Consider the following 22,620-nt stretch of genomic DNA (forward strand, 5'->3'; position numbering starts at 1 on the left):
AGCGCTTCAAACCAGCTGTGAAAAAGTTTGATGGAAGAACTGAGGGGCTTTCTTTCCTCTCAGTCCTTTTCAAAGTTTAGAAATCGATATTTAGGACTGTTAACAGAAGACTTTCAAAAACACAGTGTCTGAGGAATGCTATGACTTATAAGATTGTACTATTCAGTTTAATTTTAATTGGAGAAAGCTATGAGACCATTACAATTTTTTAATACTCCTTATTATTAATTCTCTGAAGAGAATCCTTTTGCACTGTTTTCTTCAACTCTAGACTTAGGTGGAAGGATTAATGCACAGACTACAAAGGTATGTTTGTCAGAGGTTATATATATGCCATTAGACATTTTATTACTGGATCTCTTCTGATTGTTGCTAACTAAAGAAAAAAAAACCAAACAAAAAACCCACAAAACCAAAAACCAAAACAAAAATCAATTCCCAATGAAATCAGCTTTGTTTCTGGGCTGCAAAACTGATGAAAGAGGAGAACCAGATCCTAACTTAATTTCAGTTTAGTATGTCCAGCCATGTACAGGAAATTAACATGAGCTGATATCTACAGCAGTAAAGATCCAGGTAACATCCCACAAGGGCCAGAACTACTTAATAATGAAAGAATTAATTTGTTAAAAAAACCCCAAACAAAACAACCGCTGTTGTTCTGTGTTAATATGTGAGCATATTCTAAAACTAATATTCACACAAATGCAATTGTTCAATTGATGCAACTCAGTAATTTTTATTGCAACTGGAAGACAATACATCACAGAAACTTTATGGTAGGTTTTGGGAAAGTGTTATTTACAATAATAATTGATGAAATAGTTTGTCTTTGGCAATATGATTACACATCAAGAAAATGTAAAATGCAAGTATGCCTCTAAATCAACAATTTCATATTTCCTAAAGATCAGCTGATTGCACTTGCCTTCGGACTGCTCATTTAGGTAAACACAAATACAACTTAACATCACTGTTCATTCCCCGTCACAGTTTATATTTTAATATTGATGAAATTGGCAGTTTCAGACGCCAAGTACAGGAAAAAAAAAATTGGCTTATCACTGTACTAAATTAACTTATTGGCCAGTTAAGGTCCTGTGACCCTTAAGCATTGATACTAAATCTCTTGGTCTTTTGATTGCTTTATCACTTTTTCTGTAAAACAAAATACTTCAGAAATTACAGATCAGAGTATAAAAAAATGTACAAGTTCATAATGCTTTTCATACACACACAAATCATTCCCCCCAACATTTTACATCATGGCAGTTTTAAGTAGTGAGTGTGAATGATGCAGGCATGGAACTGGTTATCAGATAACAGGTATGACTTTCAATTGCTGTCCCACACACATACTCAGGAAATGTACAATGCTCTAGTAACTTAAAAATGTACTCAAGTTCAATGTCATCCAAACAAAAAAAGGTCTTGGGATTTCAGGCCAGAGTAAACAAATGAAAGAGATTCCCATTTTAGATTGTCAGCCATTCCAGAGTCCAGCATGTAGTTTTAGTATTCAGTGAAATCCCTTCTAGCACTAAAGGCCAGCACAAGTTGTCATTTATCCCTTAAACCCTCGGATGATGAGCTCCTGTAACTGCTGGCCTGATCCAAAGCCTCACGAAATCCACTGAAAATAAGAAAGTGAAACAAAAAACTCCCTCCCACTGATTGTGAAAGGATGTTGCATCAGGCTGATATTCCCCTCTTTGCAAAAGGAAATGTGATACAGTAGAAAAACCATTATATAGTTTCAGATAAATATATCTTGTTTTCAATGCTAAAACAAAACCCAAACTTCCCAAACCAGGAAAGGCTACTTATTAGAACAACTCAAAAGTGACCTTTAAATCATTTCTGGTTTAAATGTATACCAGCAAAATACAGCACCATAGACACATTAGGTTGAGACTGTTTTTTGGTCAGTGAAGCTAGTACTTGTTTGCTGAACTGTGGAAGAATTATAAGGTCATGTACATGATCAAAGATAAAGCAACCCAGCTGACAAGTCTCTGCCTAATTCAAGAATAACCAGTACTAAAAATAAAAATGCAAAAATAAAAATCCCTAATAAACCACCATCAATTAATACTTTCTAAAGAAAAGGGGATTAACAGATGAATTTACAAATGTATGCAGATTTATACAGAACACTGAATGTTGTGTGTAAATCCTTATAAACTTCATCTCAAAACAGAAACACACAAAATGTATAGTTTGACTTACACATCCCATTTCAAAGGAAAAGAGACATCATTACAACTTGGTAACTGTGCTAATTGCAATATAAATCAAACAGAAATTCAGAGTTTGGCAGGTAACTAAGAGGGTTATCACTTAGGTTATATAGCAAAGTGTTGATGTATATTACATAGAGTAGTATAAATAATAAAAAAGTATTATTTAAATTAGATCACAGTGCTGCATTATGTGCATAACAGTGTTTGATATATTACTGGAGGGCTGTGAAGAACACTACTAAAACTTAACTGGTCAGACGATCAACACTGATACTCTGTTACAATCAGGAGGATGTATGGTTCAAATGCTCTTTTGGTGGCAAAGTTAAGAAAATGTTTCAAAGTATTTCCTAAAAAATATGCCAATGAGCTATTCAGGCAGTAGCGATGTGCCTGAAGGAGCTGGGTTTGCATTCTCCAGGAAGTGAAGTAAATTGCATTGGAAATGCATTTTCTCAGTAGTTTTATTCTGATCCTGGAGCACAGGAGAGTAATATTTCAAAAAATGCCTAGGGCCGGATTAAAGCAAAAATTGTAGTAACAATAACAGTGAAATGGTAAAGGCTTCCAGGACCACTTGGGTGTCTACAGCTCCACTCACTGCAAAGGAGACCAGACACCTTTGAGTTCTAGAAGACCTCAGATTGTGCACTCTCAGACCCACAGTGTGATTCTTGGTGTGTCCTGTGCAGGGCCGAGAAGGAAGGATGGGTCCCTTCCAACTCAAAGATGTAGATTCTATGATCTACATCTTTAGACGGATTGGGATGGGAGCCAAAATCTCAGTGAAAATAAATTACCACTACTAAGAAACCAGGACAAAGTGTTGTTTTGGTAATTTTATCTGTGGTGCCATTTGGTGTACAATTTAGAATTTCATTGTCTGGTAAAGTATGTCGATGTATCTCTACCTCACTCCAGTGAAGAATGCAGCCTCCAGCTTTTTTCTGTATCTTTTCCACAAGTAGACAGTAATTCAGCTCAACACTGGGAGCCAATGCATCTCCTTTGGGATTCCCTTCTCCCATTAAGGTAGGAGAGGAACCATAAGATGAACCTCAATTGCTGGAGAGAAGAGTCTCAGGACAGTTCTCCAGTCCTACAGGGCTCACCTCACTCCCACATTTGGCTCTTCAGCTGTAAAGCCCTGTGATCTCTGTAGAACTACTGCCAATTTTGCCAGGAGAAGATCAGAAGCAGACTGCTTTCAGAAACAGCTATGGGGTGATACATTTAAGCTGTTCAAGACCTGTGCTTGCATTTTTAAATGCAAGCAGAATCTGCACCAAAACGCAGTAGGACATCCAACTGCTTGCAGAATGCAAGCACGATCAGCAGATTTCACCTCCCTGGAGATGCTGGTGAAATCTGCTTATGGCATTAGCTCTGGCCTGCAAGAGCTTCTTGCTGCAGAAGGCATATTCCAAAGGAACTCGCCATGAAGTCCAGCAACCCTTACAATTCATGCCCATGTGAAACTCACCACTGAGCACCTGCTGACCTCGCCCCCACCTGTCTTGGAGAAACGCTAATTTGGCAATACTCAGAGTGAGAAGAAGGGGAAGTTAGAGATTTGACAACTTCTCACCCCAAAATGGCTTAGAAGGAAAGCAAACAAGCAAAACCACACCACCTCCTATCTGGCAAGTGAGAGAGTTTGTAATACAGTGCAATTACCAGTCCGTTTTGACATCATTCAGTTGAAGTAAAGACAATTCGATTAAAAGCTGACATCGTATTTTTTGGAAAACAAATCAATTTCAGTTCTTACACAAAAAAAGAGAACTTCTCTGATGGAGTAGAACCAGTTCTGACAAAGTTGCCATTGTCAGCCAGGCACAAATATGGTTTAAAAGGTGACTCCTAAATACTTTATACAATCCAAATTATGTACTTCTCATCAACAGTCAGAATAAGCATCAATAAGGACAAGTTGTTTTTAAACACCAGAAATAATCCACTGATGGCAGCCCAAACATAACTGTGTAAAATCCTACCAAAGAATACCTTCCAGGCAGATCAGACTAGGAGAAACAAATTTTATATGAAAATAGATGCTTGCCAACATTTTAGGTTTACCAGGAAATATATAGAGATCTTGTTGAAGTCTTAGATAAGGTGTTATACATATGTATCTATATATATCTGTATAAAGTTAACCTGCCTAATTAGATATTTATGCAAAATGACTGTTTTCTAAGATGAGTAATACTAGTGGTAATTATATATTTAGCCACCAAGAGTCCACATTAATGAATGGTACTTGTTTTTCAGCAGATACTGATCTCATTTGCACTGACACACTGCAATCAGAGAAGTTGCTCTGGAATTAGTGTTGTGGACAGAATCTGGCCACTGGCACACAAGCATGTAGCTTTCCCTGGAGGACAGAGATGGCTGAGCCATGGTTTGTATTTTCTGCCACTAGATTTTTCAGTGCTGTTTTTGGTAAATATTAAGCCACTCCCAAGCTGATACAACTATGCATCAATGAGCAAAGGTGGTGGCAAAGTGATACTGTAGTATCTCCTATTTCAAGTGACTCTCCCAAAAGTCTGTAAAAGATGAACACCAAGCTCTCTTGTACAGGGTTGTGTGCTTCACCACCTGCAGACTTTGGCTGTAGAGAGCATGGACCTGGGAAGAAGCAGATTATCCCAGTCTGATCAGACAAGGGAAATGTTATGGCTCATTCATCTCTGTGCTACCTGGACAAGGGACTGGTCGTTCCTGTTTTCCCCAACGTTATCTAAAGGGCTGCAGGCAGCCAACAGAAGTTAGTCTCTATGTACTCCTGACTTAACTAATGCTGGAATCAATGCTGCATGCATTGGCCCCTGCAAACTTAGTGTTTGAGAGGAACAAGGCTGTTTCTTGCACTATCCATGGCTCTCTCCTTCCTTATCTCCTAAGCTGGCAGTTGTGCTGGGCTCTGGCAGCTATCAAGCTGCACCTGGATCCCAGGACATGCTGGCTGAGATGGGAGGAGAGGCACACTTTTGCTGTGCTGCCCGGTTCTTTACAAAATGCTTGTGGGGTACAGAACCAGGTCCAGACCAGCCTGTCCTTCAGTCCTTCCACCTCCTAACTGAGCACACACCACAGGCATCTCCAAATACAACTTTTAGCTCACTGCACTGAATAGGAAGTCAAACCCTTCTCTAACTCACTCTTCATAAACTAGATTCATCTTGGTTAAACTGCTGCCTGAAACAGCTGTTAGTGATAAATCTAAACCTATACTCTTTAAGAAACCAACCATTTTGTTCTCTTAAGTGGTTGGTTTCTGGGATTTCCTTTTTGCCTCTAGGATATTCTAAGTGTAGAATTTTTCATGCCAAATGCAAGAATCCAGGTGAGAGAGACTGTTTAGTTTATTTCACAGCTTCTCTGTGCTGTAGTGATTTTCAGTCTCATAGCCATCCTTACCAGAGTAGCACTGTACCTGAATCACACTCTCTGTAACACTGGTTTTTATTCAGACACCTCCATAAGGCTCTTAACTAACTTCATTTTTTCATGGCAAATTAGCAAAGCTATTTTCTTGTCTACTTATTCCTGAATCAAATCAGAGAGTTTTCCTCAATTAACCTCCCATTATTTTCTTGATTCTGTCATACACACTCACTACTAAATTTGCCCTCAGATTATTGCGTCATGTTACACATGTACAGACGAAGAAAAGACACACTTTTACTTTTTTCTTTTTTTTTTCTTTTTTTTAACAGAAGTAGGGAGAGGGGGCTGAATGTGCAGACAAGGCAGTATAATTCAACCATCCAAGCCCTACCAGAGCATGAAGATTTTATTTTTTAATATTGCAGAGTAAGTTCCCCAACAGTCAGTGTTTGTCCCTGAAGAAGGTTAAACCTTAAACACCTGCTTCAAAAAAACCCCAACGACAACAAAAAAGAACCAAAACAAAAACAAAACAAAACAAAAAAATAAAACCCCCAAAAAACAAACTCTAAGCCTAAGGGCTTAAAAATTAGAGGCATAGCCTTTTTCTCTATTTTCTATATTTATATGAAAATAATTCATGCTTCATGCTAAATACATTATTTACCTTACAAGAACTTTGTCATCTTTGAATAAAAAAAATTGTTTGCTTTTTGTTTTCCCCCTTTCCCTAAAGAATCCATGCAATGTGGATCAAATTTCTTCTGCTGGCTATGCTGGTTGAATCTGGAAATTTGTTGTCATTTTTGCACAGATGAATCCTGACTGATGGTCACTGCACACTCACTTCTGAGGGCAGTGTAGGAGCTCTTTTGTTGAATTTCTGAATTTTACTGTTCACCAATATGCTTTCCTTCTAGTTTTAAATACAGAATACTACTAATGGCAGGTTTTGTAGCTTTGTTTCCCCTGTTAGATCAAGGATGTGATCCACAGAAAAAGATTCTGATGTACATTGTAGCTACTGTAATTTCTTAGACTTGATTACTTTCCACTCAGGCAGTTTAGAAGACATAGTTTGTTTTTCCCTATTACTATTATTTTTTGCACGCAGTGCCAATCTTCAGGCTTATGGCTTTTTGAACATTCTTTCAATTTAATATAGAAGACAGAATTCAATGGTTAACGATGCTACTAACAGTCACACCCCTCCCATTTCATTATTTCACTGAAACCCATTGCATACATAATTTAAATTTCCTCTAACTTAGAGTTATCAGTCTTCACACTATGAGCCACACAGGATACGTGACACACTAGAAGTGCATTGCTGCTTGCACAGTTGCCACCAGTGGCTGTCCGAAGACTTGTGTGGCACTTCTCCAAGTGCCACTAAACAGTTCTTGCTTGAGAAGTACGTGCCTCCTCTTTCCCACAAATCTCTTTATTCACATTCACTTCTAACCCAATTGTAAGGCCATTAAAAAAATTCTTAAGGGCCAGGCCTGAATGAATACTAAATTATGCACAGCTCTTCTACTCTAAGAGGGATTTCCAAGTGCCCAATTTTACTCCCATCACATTAATGTTGATATCACTGCGTATTCAACCATGCATTTTTGACAAGCTGGAGAAAGCAAAAAATGGTGATTTTGGCTTTCTTTTTTTGTTAACTTTTTGTCTTCAGGTAATGAAAAGCTTTTGTAAATTAGCTGAGTGTCAGTATGAGTTCTATGGCTTCAATCTCCTTTAAAAATAAAAATCTTAAGGGTCAAAAAAAAAAAACCAAACAAAAAACCAAATAAACAAAACAAAAAGAAATAGAAGAAAAACAAAAAAGGAAAAAATTGCTGATATTGCCACAAATCATTAGAATTCACCTGACGTGCTGAAACAAAACTTTGTAAGTTCAAACAAATCATTGATTTGTTCTAATTTTTTGTGGTTTCCTTTTGCTCTTTCTGCCCCTTTGCCGTCCGATTGGTGATGTTGTTCAAACAGGATCGAATTCCTGCTAAATGCAGGAGTGATCCTGCTGCTTCTTTCATCTCCTCATCGTCACTCTCAGGGGGCTTTTCTGTACGTCTCTTTTTAAGAGGCAGTGTGTCACTTGGTACTTTTTTCGCCTTCATTAAATGTTGCCTTTTCTTGTGCTGGGATGCATATCCACTGTCAGCTAAAGAATCCTTGGTCTCCTTCCGACTTTGCTTTTTGTCCTCCTCTTCTGTTTCGCTATGGCTCTCGTGGCTCTGGAAGCTCACCTCACTTCCTTCACTGCTGTCTTGGCTACCTTTAGTTGCAAATTCATACTGGTCATCAGCAGAGGAAGAGGAAACGGAGTCACTGGCAGGTGACGTGCTCCTGTGGTTGGAAGATTTGGCACTGCTGTAGTTGTGATCCTCCTTTGGGTCACCGCTAACAACTGGAGAGCCGCAGGACTGTTCGCTTTCCGTCCGCATCCGGCAGTTTGTTATTCCATTCCTGTAAAAACAAATCCAAGCACTCTTAGAAGCCACAGAGATGTGATCCTGCTTCAAAGCAAAAGATGATAAAGCCGACTGACAGGTAAATTGAAATTACAATCTGAAATGATGACTATCAAAGTAATGTCCATGCAAGCTCGTTTCAAAGCCTTGTGGATTGGACTTAACATACAAAATAACCCAAAGATGCAAAATAGCACAAGAAGCAGGAACAAGTAGGGGATGGTTACAAATAAATGATGTGTAAACAGTATTGATTTAAATATCAATTAATAGTTTACATTTTCAAAAATTAAAAAGAAAACTCCCCAATATTATTTTATCTACTGGGTAAATAAACTGATAAATTGCATAAATAGCCCCTCATCTTTTGCATATAAAGTGATACTACCAAGAATGTGGGGAAGAGACACTAGCTTTCTGGGGCAATTCCTTGCCTGCTCTGAAAGACACTTTCCAGCTCTAATTCCAACTTGTATTCCATGGTTCACCTCGGAAGTAGCACAACTTCTATCTATTTAGGACTCTTTGCAAGAGAATGAACAACTATGTCCAGTCACAGTTCTGATTCTGATCAGTTAATAAATAACCTTAAAAGCAATACAATCTTAAGCCAAGATTCCTAGCTGCCAAGGAAATATTAGAACGTGTTCAAAAACAAGCAGTATAAAAAATAAATCTGGATTTGCTCTAGAAGCTGTCATTTTCTCCTTTGGTTTTATGGCACCCTGTGCAGTGGGAACTACTGCAGCATGATATGTTTAAAAATGAACTGGTTTTTTTTTTCTGTAGTGAAAAGTATTAGAGCATTGCCACTGACTTTAAAAAACAGAATACAATACTTACAATACTATTAAAGAAGGCACTGACTCTATGCCATGCTTAACTCCTGTTGAAAAGGAGGAGAGCAGGATGCTCCTCATTGAGTAAAGCCATCATCACTGCCACCTGCCAGTTTACCAGCCTTGAACCTCTCTGTCAGTTAAAAAAAATCCAGCCAAAAAGCAAGGCTGTTTAAACCCTCACATGATAAACTGATTTAAACTTGCCATCTTTGTGTTACCATTGGAGTGCTTTTGCACACTTGGGGCAGTGTTGGATTAAAACCCTTTCTTAAATGCACACACTGAACATAGATGTATCTTAAGAGGAATGGCACAGTGGCAAGTCCAGAGTATTACTGCTCTTCTACTTTTAAAAATGGGAAAGTACTTTAGGTTTCAGGCCATGGACCTCATGTATGGTTTCCTTACACAAGAAACAGCAGAGAATAACCCATTTCTGAAAGGTAAGGTTGAAAGGTGGGTAAAAGAAGAGTGGTATGTAATTCCACAGTTCCTGTTCATCTAAATGGCCTTGTCTGCAAGAGCTCACCGAGATAAGAAAGCCCCTTGCATTTATGAACCAGTGACAGGACAATGCTAGGAGGCAGCAAATTCATCAGTCATTCCAAATGGTATTTACAGTGCTTTCAAAGAAATGTATAGAATAGAAGGTACACTTATTAGCAAAGAAAGCCTCTTGCCAACTTCTTTTGCTCAACAAAATTACTTTTGCCTAGCTTTCTGAGTAGATGCATGATCCATAAATTCCATACAGAACCCAGAAGGAATACACAAAGCTCCTTCAATTATTAATAACTAAGTGCAATGTCATTCATGATTGTGCAGCAAGCCAGCTGCATTTACTCTGTGATGGCTTGCAACTGCAGGGGTTGTCATTAGAGGATGCCAAATGCTTAGAATAAGAAATCATCCATACTAAGCTAGTTATAAGGTGAATTTATAACCAACTCCTTAAGATCAGCCATTACAAGGAAGCATGTGATGCATTTTAAGTGACAGATTCTTCATTTTTAGGGTAAATTTACATTTAAAGATGTTAAAAATTATCATAAATTAGCATAAAATTAAACTTACTTGATTTTACAAGGCAGCTAAAAGTCAGAGCAATATGGCTTACTAAAAATCACACACTACTAATTTTCCATTAAAAAATAACAACCAATTCTTGCTCCAAGGAAACAAATACAGGACAGAATAGGTGGGAACTCAAATGAAATTCCTACTGACTGCAAGTGAACAAGGCTTCTAATGGATGTGATTTAAACCAAGACACCCATTTAGATCTACTCTTGTGGGTTTGTACCAAGAGATTGTCAATTAAAGGAAAGCCACTGCTCCATGGAGCAGCACAGCAACCACGTGCCAGAGACATCTCTGATTTACCCTGCTCTGGAGTCTCTAGTGTTGCCTTTACATAAAGGGGCTGTAATTTGGATTCAAAAGCTATGCCCATGGGACTTACTCCAAATCCCAACTCCTCCAAATCAGCAGAAAAACAGAATGAAATGCCCGGGGAGTACAGAGGGATGTCCCAGGGGAGGGGGTACTGTGAGGCTGGCATCCCACAGGGAGCGCTGGTAAAGAAAAATACAAGTTTACAAGGAGGTGCAAAAAAAGAATTGCTTTAAAAAAAATGGGAGAAAAGAACAATAACACTTCAGAAGAAAGTGGAACTGGTCAAGAAATGAATAGCATTTGGATCTCAGAAAAATCTTTGGGTTTCACTTACATTTTGAAAGATTTCCAACCAGTTCTGCTTGAGGAAATACAAAAGGAAGAGAAAGCAGGTGAAGGAGAGGATTAGCAAAGGACATTTGCAGAAAAGTAAAAAGTTATACAGGAAGAGTGTTTAGGATATTCACAACAGCAAAAGTCATGTACCCTGAAAGTAAATCTCATCTGTATCTTAATATGCAATAGCTCAAACATTAGATAAATTACTTATAACTGATATTAGTAAGAGCTGAATGAACAGATATCTAAACAATTAATACACCAGATATGCTTCTGAGACATTCTTAAGCTCTACACTGCTCTTAGACAATCATATATTCACTATGAAATGAATTTGTGATTTATATAGTTCAACCTAGATCATCAGACAGAACTCCCTTGGGTTTCAAGACACAGATTTTGGCTAGCTCCATCTATTTTTGCTCACAGTTCGGGTTGTAACTCTCACTTTGTTTCCCCCCTTTTTTGTTCAGAACTTCATTTCAAAATTTCCAGAAACTGACATATTTTCATGTTTTAAAGTAGTGGCTTGCTCTTTCAGGAAAGTTGCTGGGACAGTCTCCAGAGCTTTTCATCCTACTCACATGGACTATCTTATTTGCTTGAGGGATCTCAGCTTAAAGCAATGTGCACACATTCTTTTTAGAACATTTCCATTTGTTTGTAGCACAATGACACAATCCTCAAGCAGTGCAGATGTAAGTCTGGACTTCTGAAAATCTGACTTCATTCCCATTGTTAATGGATATGAATTCTACTACCAATGTCACCAGAAGCCAGACAGGACTCATGGCAGCTGGGTCTCAAGTTAGAGGAAATAATGTCCTTTGCACAGTGCTAGTGCCTCTGCCTTTCAGAGAGGTCTTCCTCAGGAGGAGACAAAAGTGAGTCTGTCATTTCACCAAGTACAGGCATATCTTCCTTAAATTTCTCTGCTAGCTTGAAAGAAAGATAGCTAATCACATTCTGTTTGCAAAGTGGCAAAGGTTTTGCTGAAAAAAAACTTACTGCATTTCACACTGGAGACAGGTATATTCCTTTGATGAACAAAGAAAACCTATGTGGAGTTTAAATATCACCTTAATCTACCTCTGAGCCTTCTGGATGACAGATACTGTATACCCACAGATGACAGTTTTTGGATGTAACTGGAAGCACACAGTCAGAAGACACAATGAAAACAGTAAAGGTAAGCTGGGTTTGTAGATTTTCACACATTCCCGGTTCGCAAAAAAAAAAGAAAAAGGAAAATCACTTTTTTATTTCAAAGGGAAATTCAGAACAGTCAGAACTTTTGGCTACAGCTAGTTGAACTGCTTCTTAAAACCACTACAAACCAGCAGACAGAAGGATGAGCAAGTGTATGAAAAGTAAGTGGTGCTCACTTGCTCTACAATGAGATTCTGTCAGGGGTTACTGAGTTAAAAGTCAACAGTGAGCTGCTCACAATAGTGACAGAAGCTCTTACAAAGGTACTTCAGAGAAAAATTGTATGCAAAGGACCACAGTAAATACACTTCATGAACTGCCAGCAGTATCAGCAGCAGATCTGAAATTAAACCAAATGGAGCGCCGTGCATTTTGCAAAGAAAGAAGAATCACGTCAGTCAGCATTGCTGTCCTTTAGTTACTAAAGGATTCCTTTGGCTCCCAAGGATAACTCATCCTGCCTCTTACAGGTGGGGAGGGGAATGCAGTGCATCTGGGATGATCTGGGGTTTGTTAAGCTGATCGCACCAGTGGTAAGCACTAAGAAGATACAATTAAGAATTTATGAAAGGAAATATCTACCAATTCCTTTATCTAAGCAAAAATAGTAATTCACAGATAATGTAAGTGAATGATAATAATTCTATTTATGCTTTGGCATCTACTCTGCACATGCAATGTTTGTTTTATTTAATCACTGCTTGAATGGCTGCTTCAAGGGAGGAAAATAGAAGCAAAAATAAAGACAGCATGAGAAATAAAGTCACAATAATAAAAGCTATGCCCAAGGAATAATCTAGTAATTGCCCTATAATTTTGAAGTGCAAATAATCCTAAATAACCATTTTCCATCTTCAGATAAGGTTAAGCACAAAACTCGTTCTTGTCCTGCCCTAGTGATCAGGAGCTGCATAAGGAACTGTGGCATTAATAGCAGAAGAACAGGCATTTTAAAATCTACTCATGATGAAGTAGGTAAGGTTGCCAAAATTTTGGGGTGCCAAAACGCAACACTAGCAGACCTTACCTACTTTTTGTTGTCTTTCTGCTTGGTTTGGTTTTTTGGTTTTTGTTTTATTGTTGTTGTTTTTGTTTTCTTCTTTAAATTCCTCAAAATCAAGAAAGACCTGTAGCTCTGCCAGTGCAGGTGCACTTGTTTTGCCTATGAATAAGAAAAATTTTATCTTGGAAACTTGAATAGAAATATTTTTTTTACTGAAGGAAGTTCTTTGGGAAACCTGTTTGCAATTTCCAGGTAACTGTGAAATTCCTTGAGAATGTCTGTGTTTAATCCCAGCCAGCAACTGTGTCACATGCAGCTGCTTGCTCTTCCCTGTTCCAGGTGGGAGTGGGAGAAGAACTGGAAAAAGGTAAACATGAGTTGAGACACAAACACTTTGAAATAAAGTAAATAACAACAAAACCAGTAACAGCAATGATGATGAAGGTGATAAAAAGAGAGAGATAACAAAAAGGGGAATAAAACACAAGAAAGATAAGGGATGCACAACACAATGGTTTCCAACTCAACCCATCCCTCAGGAGTGATCAGCTCCTCCCTGCCAACTCTCCCAGTTTATGCTCTATGGTATGGAATACCCCTTTGGCCAGTTCAGGTCACCTGCCCTGCCCCTGCTCCCTTCTTGTGCACCTGCTCACTGGCAGAGCATGGGAAACTGAAAAGTCCTTGACTTGGGACAAGTTCTGCTCAGTAACTAAACCATTAGCATATTATCAACATTGTTCTCCTGCTAAAGCCAACACACAGCTCTGCACTGCCTACTAGGAAGAAAATTAACTGCATGCAAGCCAAAACCAGGACAGAGAAGAATTTGGTGAAGAAGAATTGGATAAAATGGGGAAAACCCCATGTAATTTCCTATTAATTTTTATTTTTAACCTGCAGTAATTTAAAACCCAAGGTATTAAACTGGCCACTTTGACAGACACCATCCCTACCAAAGCAACACAGAAGTCCACCTAGAAAAACATTTAAAAGGTATTTTCCAATGGATGATGATAGGAAGAGCAAGAGCTCACTTTCCCAACCAACTCCTTGCTGTATGTAAGGAACTACTGGCTTTGCCTGCTTTCAGTGAATACCTCTGTCAGTCAGTGTCTTCTACATATCCAGACTGTCACTGCATTTGCTTTTAGATTCTCTGAGGGAACTATATAGGGATATGGTCTGCCAAAAATATCCGCAAAATACGATGGATCTCATGCTAGAGCCATGCTACACGCTGTGCAGCTCTGAAGCGTTATTTTCCCTGCTGTTTTTGGGTGGGTCTTACACTTGTCAGCCACAACATGGAAAATATAGATGGTAAACAAGCTAAAAGTGGTGTGAATAAAGTAAATAAAAAGCTACTGTCAAAACACATCCAATTATGCTCTGCTGTGGAGATTTAACACCAGAGGATGATTTTCAAAGTAAAAATAGTGTGGGATGCCTTTCCATTTGTAGATGAGTTTGGAATGAAAGGCCTATTTGTGCAATTTAAGCCAAATGCACTACAAAATAATGATGATTGCAACTGTAATTCTTTATTTGTGGAAAGTCATCTTTGTTAAATAAACCTCAGGAGGGTTTTTTAACCCAAAGGACTTAATTCAATTGTACCTTATTTTATATATAAAATATAAAGTAATTATATGTAATTACAAGGGAAGAGCAACACATTGATATCTTCTACAGGAACAAAATATGCCAATGCATTCAGTCACGCTGTCAAAGATGAACAGCACAGTAAACTTTTCTATTCATGGCAGTTAACACATCAGAAATCACAGACTTCAGCTTCTCAGTCCACTGCTATAGTTTTGGCTTCCTTTCTGAGCAACAGATTAGTCAAAACACCCACATAACTGCAGATTTAACCCAAGACCAAACGTTTTCTTACTCTGTTTTGGCACTAATGGCACTGCACAACAGGACAACATACAGCAAGCTATTTGTACCAGCTTGGGGGACAACTAAACCAAAGACCATTAAGATATTGAGGAAATAAAACACAAAATGAAATAAACAGCTCAGACAGCAAGGAAGTGCCAAGAGAAGACCAGCATCTTACAGAGGAACCTGTGATTCCTACATATGGTAACTAAAGAAAAACAGTTATGAGGTTTAATTTATTATGCAACTGTCTGCATAATAAAGAAAATGCTAATGGTCCCCCATGAGAATGATGAAAACTACCTTCTTCAGGTGGCTTCAGGCCTTTCATTTGTAGCACCAAAGGAACACTTCTCAAAAGAAGACATTTGATTTTAAAAATCTTAGAAAGAAGTTGTCTGACTTCTCAATACACAGGCAGAGGCACACAATTTCAGCAGAAAAATTAACAGGAGACTGCACCACCTACCAAGGCTGCCCAGACCTCCCTCCTGGTAAAAGCTAGTGGGGAAAATCAACCTTCCTGCACCTGAACATGTCTGAAAACATCCCCTGCCAGCCTGACTAGACCATTGTCCTCTGTGCAGGAATGACAGCTCAATCTGAGCAGTCCACCTACTCTTAAATTGCAAAAGAAGGCTGTATGGATGCTTTGGTAAATTTCCCCTGCTGCACATTCTAAGCAGAAGTTATTCTCAGGAGACACCATGAAAGCTGAACATGACAGCTCCTATTTAGTCTGATGTATCTGAGGAGAGGGGCTGGCACCAAGAAACAGTGTACTTTTCACAGAACTGCTAATAGAGGTGTCCAGTTTTGAGAGGACCAGATGATGTTCCAAGAGGCATTGTGAATCCAGATTGATGTTCTTCCCAAAGAAATCCTGAACAGTATTATCCCTGAGGGAAACAAGACAAAACTGCCTGCTGAACTCGCTCTGTTGAAGAGTCCCCTAACTTCTCAAAGGCTTTCAAAGCCTCTTGTCTGTGTCTCCCTCTGCCTTCCAAGAATTAAAAGAGGGGATATTGCAGGAGATTTTAAATATGAGCAGACATTATGCACACCAGGAATATATTCATAGCAAGCTATTTCTAATACTGCCTAAGGCTGGAGAAGAGAACAAAAAGAATTAGAAATGTCTGCATTAACTAATGATAAATGCTTTTCTGTGACACAGAGCAAAAAGAACATAAGCAAGGGAAGGTAAAATCCCTAATTTCCCATCTCTACATTAACAGGTAGGTGGTAGAGATCCCATTCTCTACTGCTGGGAAAAAAACCATGAGAAACAGTCCTTTGAAAATGTATAAAATGTAACTAGATACAGCTTTACAGCACAGCAATTTGAGGATGCCTACAGAGAAGTTTTCAAGTGGCCTGGAAGTAAAACAGTTCTATCTCCTCCATGAGTCAATCCTGATTATGAAACAGAGTCTAAGCAGGAAATACAGATAAACTCCAGAGAGAATACTGAGACCACTATGTCCTCCATTTAGCTTGAAAACCTCATAAAAATTATATATAATTAATGATCCTGTAGTCCTATGGCTCTGCAATCCCCACTGGAGCAGAATACAAGTCCTGGGTGAAGCCAGTGGCAAAGCTGATGAAGAGAGCTGACCCCTGCTGCTAGCAAGGCCAAGCTGTGGTAAAGAGAGATGGAGAGGAACTCTGCAGAATTCTGGAGAATGACCCTTGAGGTTGCATCCCTTCAGTGCAGCAAATGGGAAAAACAGCTGAAGAACTGGCTCATCAAAAATTATGGATTTTATTCCAATTAGTGTCTTCTCCTCTATGCATTTTAAGCATCAAGACCACATGAACGTCATAGGCTCTCTCTCTGTCTTTCTCTCCATTTACTGGATGGAAATACTGCACCCAAGGGACTAGACCCTGATTCTGAAAAGGGATAAAAAATAAAAACCCCCATGTATATAGTGATAGAATTAGGCCTACCTAGATACTTTATTTCAATGCCTTGCAGCCCTTTCCTGAGAAAAGAGAGTGTAATTGCAACAGCACCGTGACGTGAGGTCAGCACTAATTATGAAACCCCACCCAGAATACCCTGAGCTGAAATAGCTTTTGCAGATACTGAGAGTTCTGGAAGAGGAGGGCACTGGCAGTGCACTTGACCAAATTAATCTCTGTTGTGACTGACTGAAAATGGAGCTACACCCGGGGCAAATTGTTCTTCCACCAATAAACCAGCACTGCTTTAAGCAAAACAAACCACTGAACCACAGTTCCTACTGCCATCACTAGATGTCTCTTACTGCCCTGCTTCCTGATAGTTGAGTATCTTAAACAACATTTTACCCTTGAATGTTTCAGTATAACCTTGAAATAAAACCATAGTGAAAGAAACTGCCTCACAAAGATCTAAGCTAGTAACAAAATGACAGCTATATGTTCAAATAGCTTTCAGGATTTGCTTTAATGTTATTGATACTCTTCTCTCTGGTATTTAATCCAGGAAAAAGTCTTTAAGAAAAGGGAGAGAGGGGAGGAGAAAACATTTGCACTTACTAAAACAGGCCACTACAGGAGGTTCTCACCACAAACTGCCTGCAATTTGCTAGTGAAAATACAAGTGTTTTTCACCAACCACCATGCAACAGACAGATATGCCATGACTATCCTGCTAAGGATGATATCCCAAGAATTTTAGGTGGCAGAATTTTATTTCATTTAGAACCTCAGAAGCATTGGCAAGCAGCAAAATACCCAGAGCTTACCTATACTTTTACACTTTTTAAAAATGCTGATTTATTTCATGCAGATCTCACAATGATGCACTCTTACCTCACTGTGACAGCCATGCTCCCTATAGGGTTGATTGGCAATGGCCTGGCTCCAGGAAATATTCCTCTACTCAGTACTCGAGCTCCATTTTGTATCACTCCCGAAGGAACTAAAAACAAAACAAAACATACAATGTTTTTTCTTCTAAAGGAAAAGTTAGAAAAGTACAGGAGCAAAATGTGGAACTCAGGCTTTTCAATGTACTGGAAAACCATTAGAGAGCTCGTGCAGTACACTGCTTACCTTGGACATCTCAGCCTCGAGTCTTCTGAGCCATTCTATTTCCAATGCTATTTTCATGGCAAACAATGATAACATGGCTTGCCAAAGCCACTGCCTGACCTAGTTGCTGCAGATCATTCCTTGTATAAATGAATCACTTTTCTTTTGCAATTGCTGTTCTACTGCGAATGAATGTGCTAAGAGTCAAAACCAGCTATGAGCACAGATGTAACTATTTTGTCTACAAAAAGAAACAATGACCCCTTACAGATAAATTGAACACAAGTATTTCACTGCAAGATCACAGTTGACAGCTTTTTATCATCCCAGTTTACTTTCTGAGCAGCAATATCTTGGGCCCCCATCCCTGCAAAACAAAATATAAACTACAAATATGTATTTAGCAGGAAGAGAAAGAGAAGAGGCTTAGAGGCCATTATGTCCATAGCAGTGATTAGGCCCTGCCCCTGGCCATGGGTGACCCTGCCATGCAGCCTGGCAGCAGTCCCGTGCCCCCTGCACACGGCCGGGGCACAGCCCGGCCTCCCTCACCCAACACGGGCTGGTGCCACTGACACAAACTCCCAGGAACTGACCACTACAGACAAGACATTTCACTGGGCTCTTCAGCTTGGCTCTACATCAAAAACTGCAGCTCTGGCCAACACGATTTTAGGTTACACCCGAGTACTTGCTCTCTACCCAGACACGTTTCTGTACACTGCTCAGCCCAGGGCAGACAGCTGAACAAGGAGCAGAGAAGCACCAGTCGGGCACCACCACTGCAAGAATGTCCTTAGCAAGTCCCAGGGTTTTCCCCCTCCACTGCGAGATGCAAGACTCCCAAGCAGAGTTCTTACTCTAGGCCCTCACCAGGGCCCTACCTGCATGTACTGGCATTTGCTGGCACTGCTGTTACGTCCCTTCAGGCTGGGACAGTCACCTCACCTCAGGCCCCACCCGAACTCGCTTCTTTAACACCCACAGCTGACACACATTCTATTTACTAGAAGTCATCACTCACACCATAACTTCCCCCCATGGGGAATGTCCAAAAAGGGAATGATGATCATTACTCTTTTTATATTATTTTAAAATATATGGATATTATATAAATACTTGTAAGATAAATGTAAACTGTATTACTTTATATACACCCACAGAATTTATTTTTAAACAAATTACACGGAGACTAGAGAAATTATTCAGAATCAAGACATACACTTCACATGCCCAACTTCAAATACTCACACCCCAAAATACTAGTGTATTCTGAGGCACAGGAGCATATGCTCAGAAGTATGCTAGTTCTAAGCTGCTGAGGTACACTTCAACTTCCCATAAACATCAAGCCGGATCGACACCTCCCCTCCTGCTGTCCTGGTGCTCACCTTGTTTCACTCCAGACCACACAGATTAGTTCTGGGAAAATAATCTTCTTTCTCCTGCTTGTGAGAGCACACCACTCTCCCGATCAAATCCTGTCACTGTGTAACACCCACTCTTGCTTTTGAGCACCTTTGAAGAACAGGTCAGTTATATTTAGGTACTTAAGTACAACCTCAAATGGCTAAAATTACAGAACTTAGTTTATAACAACTTGGGTCAGCTTTCAATGACCAGAATAATTTTAAATAGCATTTTGCTATTTATACCTCCCTACTCTGTATACTTTTCCCTTCACTGCTAGTTTACGAGGAATCCATCTAACCTCTTTCACAGAGGGGACAATGTAAGGCTTTCTCTGCTCCAATGTTCTGAGTTTTAGATACTGTAGAGCAATATTATCATGTTAAAACTCAAAAGGCTGAATTTCTTATTATATTTGTTCCAACAGCGTAACCTTGCGATGGTCAAAACACCACTATCATGAAAGAAAAGCAGTCTGCTCAAAGACATGGCCAGCCTAAAACATGAAGGTAACAGGTGAATTCAAAGCCACAGATAAATGTGCTGAACACTGAAAGATGAATAAAAAGACGTAATTTCAAATGGACATAATTATTCCAACAAACTTTTAAGAAGGACAGATTTTATACTGCACCACATGGTATGGTTTCTCTATGTTTACAAAGTCCCATCAAAAGAAAGGAACCAGAAGTTTTGACTGAGAAAGATCGGGGAATTTTCTCTTCACTATGATATAAACCATAGTTTTATACTGAAATGAAACATTTATGCATATGCCCAGAATGTCAGTTAGCTATGGATACTGTCTAAATATACACTGTAAAACTTCAAAGTAAACATACTGAAAGAGCTACTACAAAAAGAGAGCAACGGGCTCCTTGATGCCCAAACTCTTCTTTGCCCAGATTACCTAATTATCCTGGTTGCTGGTAGAGTTAACTGATGCTTATTCTATGATTTTTCTTCTCCTCTATCCTTTATTGACATCTCCCATTGCTTCTTTAGAACATCCTGTTTGCTTCCTCACAATTTTCAAAAATTATCTTCCTGACTTTCCTTCTTTTATCTCCTCTGAGTTTCCTTTTCCCCCTGCACTCCTATGTATGTATCTATACCTATATCTATATCAAATATACTGCCAAGTCTCACAACTTTAGATTTTTATACCTTGACACTCTCACTGGAATCCATCTTTCATTTTCCTTGACCCTTTGCAGGTTTCCAAGTCATGGAGAGCGATCCAGGAGAGAGTCTCTTCAAAAGCTTCATATTTAAAACATTCTCTCATCAACACACACACACACACACACAGACACACTCTCTTCTCTCTCTCTCCCCATATTCCCTTCAAGAAGTAACAAATGAACAAATGTTTGTAAAAAAAAAACAAAACACAGAAGTTTGCTGTCTTATGAAAATATCTCCTAAGAGACAACTTGGTCTCTTGTCCTCCTATGAAATTCTCTTCAATCATGGCCAGTCTGTGCCTCATGCCACCACTCACTGAAAGGCTCCAATAAGACTGTTCAGTCCAGAAGACGTCTTAACCATGACTCTGTGATTCTAACTTTTCTCTGAAGTACATCACAGCTCTGGATAATGAAATCATCACTCACAATTCAATAACTATTTCAGCTTGCAACAGCAGTGTTATTGCTACTGATTTTTGGGTTTGTTTCTTCAGACTCTCTGAATTATGATTCAGCACAACCACTACATCACTCAGACAAACAGAAATGTTGTATGCAAGGGATCACTGGAGAAGGACACCGGACTATGTAGTGTATCCTTTCAGGAAATATATGGAACCATAAACAAAAAACCCCACAACATCTTAACTTTCTGGTTAATCAGCTTCTGTAGCACTCTAAACCTAAAATGAAAAGCAGGATTAAAATATTTAACTAGTAAAAGGTATTAATTTCTAGCTATCCACATGACCAATGTGCCACCATAAGACTGATCTTTCTTGCTCATTCATCTCTACTTACAACACTTAAAGCATCAAAACTGATCCTTGCAGAAAATAACATTAATTACTTAATTTTAAAAAGATTATGGATAAACTGCTATTACACTGTCTCTGGTACCCACAGAGTCTTCCAGCCTTCGTGCAGGCTGTATGACAGCTACTTATATTCAAGGAATTATTCCTACATCTTGGTGCTTTTGAAGGGTAGTGGATTATTTACTGAAATTATGTGGTACTTTTATTCCAAAGATACATTTACGTCTTACAAGCTTTAATTACGTTTCAAACACATACTTTGAGGTGAGATATTTATATTTTAGAGATTGAAGATTCAAGGTGTGGAGGTAAGATAATTTACTCCAAGCCATATCATCAATCAGTGTCAATCTGGATGAACACCTTACAGTCCTGACCCCTCTCTTGTAATGCTTCTTTAACCAACAGCACAGGCAGGTTCCAGGTTTCCAATTCCTAGGCAGAAGTGTGAAATGTAATTTACACCTTTTCTCAGCAAGTGCCCAAAGCCGTTTATGTCTGAGAAACTCAGCTCAAGAAAACAATGCAACAAGACCTGTGCATCTCTTTGATGAAGGTTTCCTTTTTCACAAAATGTTCCCAGTGAAACACAAAGAGTCTGAAATGACAAAATCATTATTCACCTTTCAACTTTCATCACTGCTATGTTTTCAAGGGTCTACTCACCTCTCAGGGAACTTAAACCCAGGAAACACTTTCACTGGAGTAGAGTCAAAGTGTGTACTGAGAATCTGCCCCTCATCTGCTGCATAAATGGGGAAATTATTTTGGATCTTATGCTGCTCTGCTGGAATTCTACAACCTGAGTAGACTCAGCCAGCTGAGTCTCCACTGGCTAACTCTGGAGTGAAGCAATGCATCCAATGTCAAAAATCAAGACTACACCTCTGAAATTCTCCAAGGGGAAAAAAAAAATCTCCCTTTTGTAGAGAACTTTCATGCTACAGTTTAACAGACAATAAAGTGACTGACATGTGGGAGAACATACCATAATCTGAATCCATCAAGGCACTATGTTCACAGTGTTAAAGGGATCCAGCAGAAGCCCTTCAAAAATCCAGTGTTGTTTTGTAGCCTGTACTCAGGGTCTGTAGGTGGAAAGTAAGTAGAGGGCTACATGATCACTCCACAGCCAGTGCAGGACTACTTTAATCCAGAGCATGCTCTCGTGTGCACATTAGCCGAGTAGATTAGTCCAACTATGGACTTCTTTTATCACATCTCTCAACAGACTGCATCCCTGATCTCTAATTTGCAGGGGTGTGCAGGTGAAGCAAGCCCAGTTCTGGCTGAGATAACCACCTCATCTGAGATCTTCACAGCAGTGTCAGAAAAACCATGTCAGACTGAGTCCTTCCCTGAAGAT

General features: G+C 39.2%; 1 protein-coding gene across 2 annotated transcripts in view; it reads right to left on the minus strand.

Moving 5' to 3' along the window:
* Positions 1-560: 560 nt before the first annotated feature.
* Positions 561-22,620, minus strand: part of FOXN3 (forkhead box N3) — a 204,636-nt gene continuing 182,576 nt past the window's right edge. For both annotated transcript variants that reach the window (XM_058806241.1, XM_058806243.1), the window contains 2 exons: positions 17,615-17,723; positions 561-8,123 (listed from right to left, as the gene is read on the minus strand). In XM_058806241.1, the coding sequence (XP_058662224.1) occupies positions 7,574-8,123; positions 17,615-17,723 (659 nt within the window). In that variant the 3' untranslated portion in view covers positions 561-7,573. The remainder of the gene's footprint in view (positions 8,124-17,614; positions 17,724-22,620) is intronic.

Source organism: Ammospiza caudacuta, chromosome 6 (assembly GCF_027887145.1).
Source record: "Ammospiza caudacuta isolate bAmmCau1 chromosome 6, bAmmCau1.pri, whole genome shotgun sequence".
NCBI classification, from domain to species: Eukaryota; Metazoa; Chordata; class Aves; order Passeriformes; family Passerellidae; genus Ammospiza; species Ammospiza caudacuta.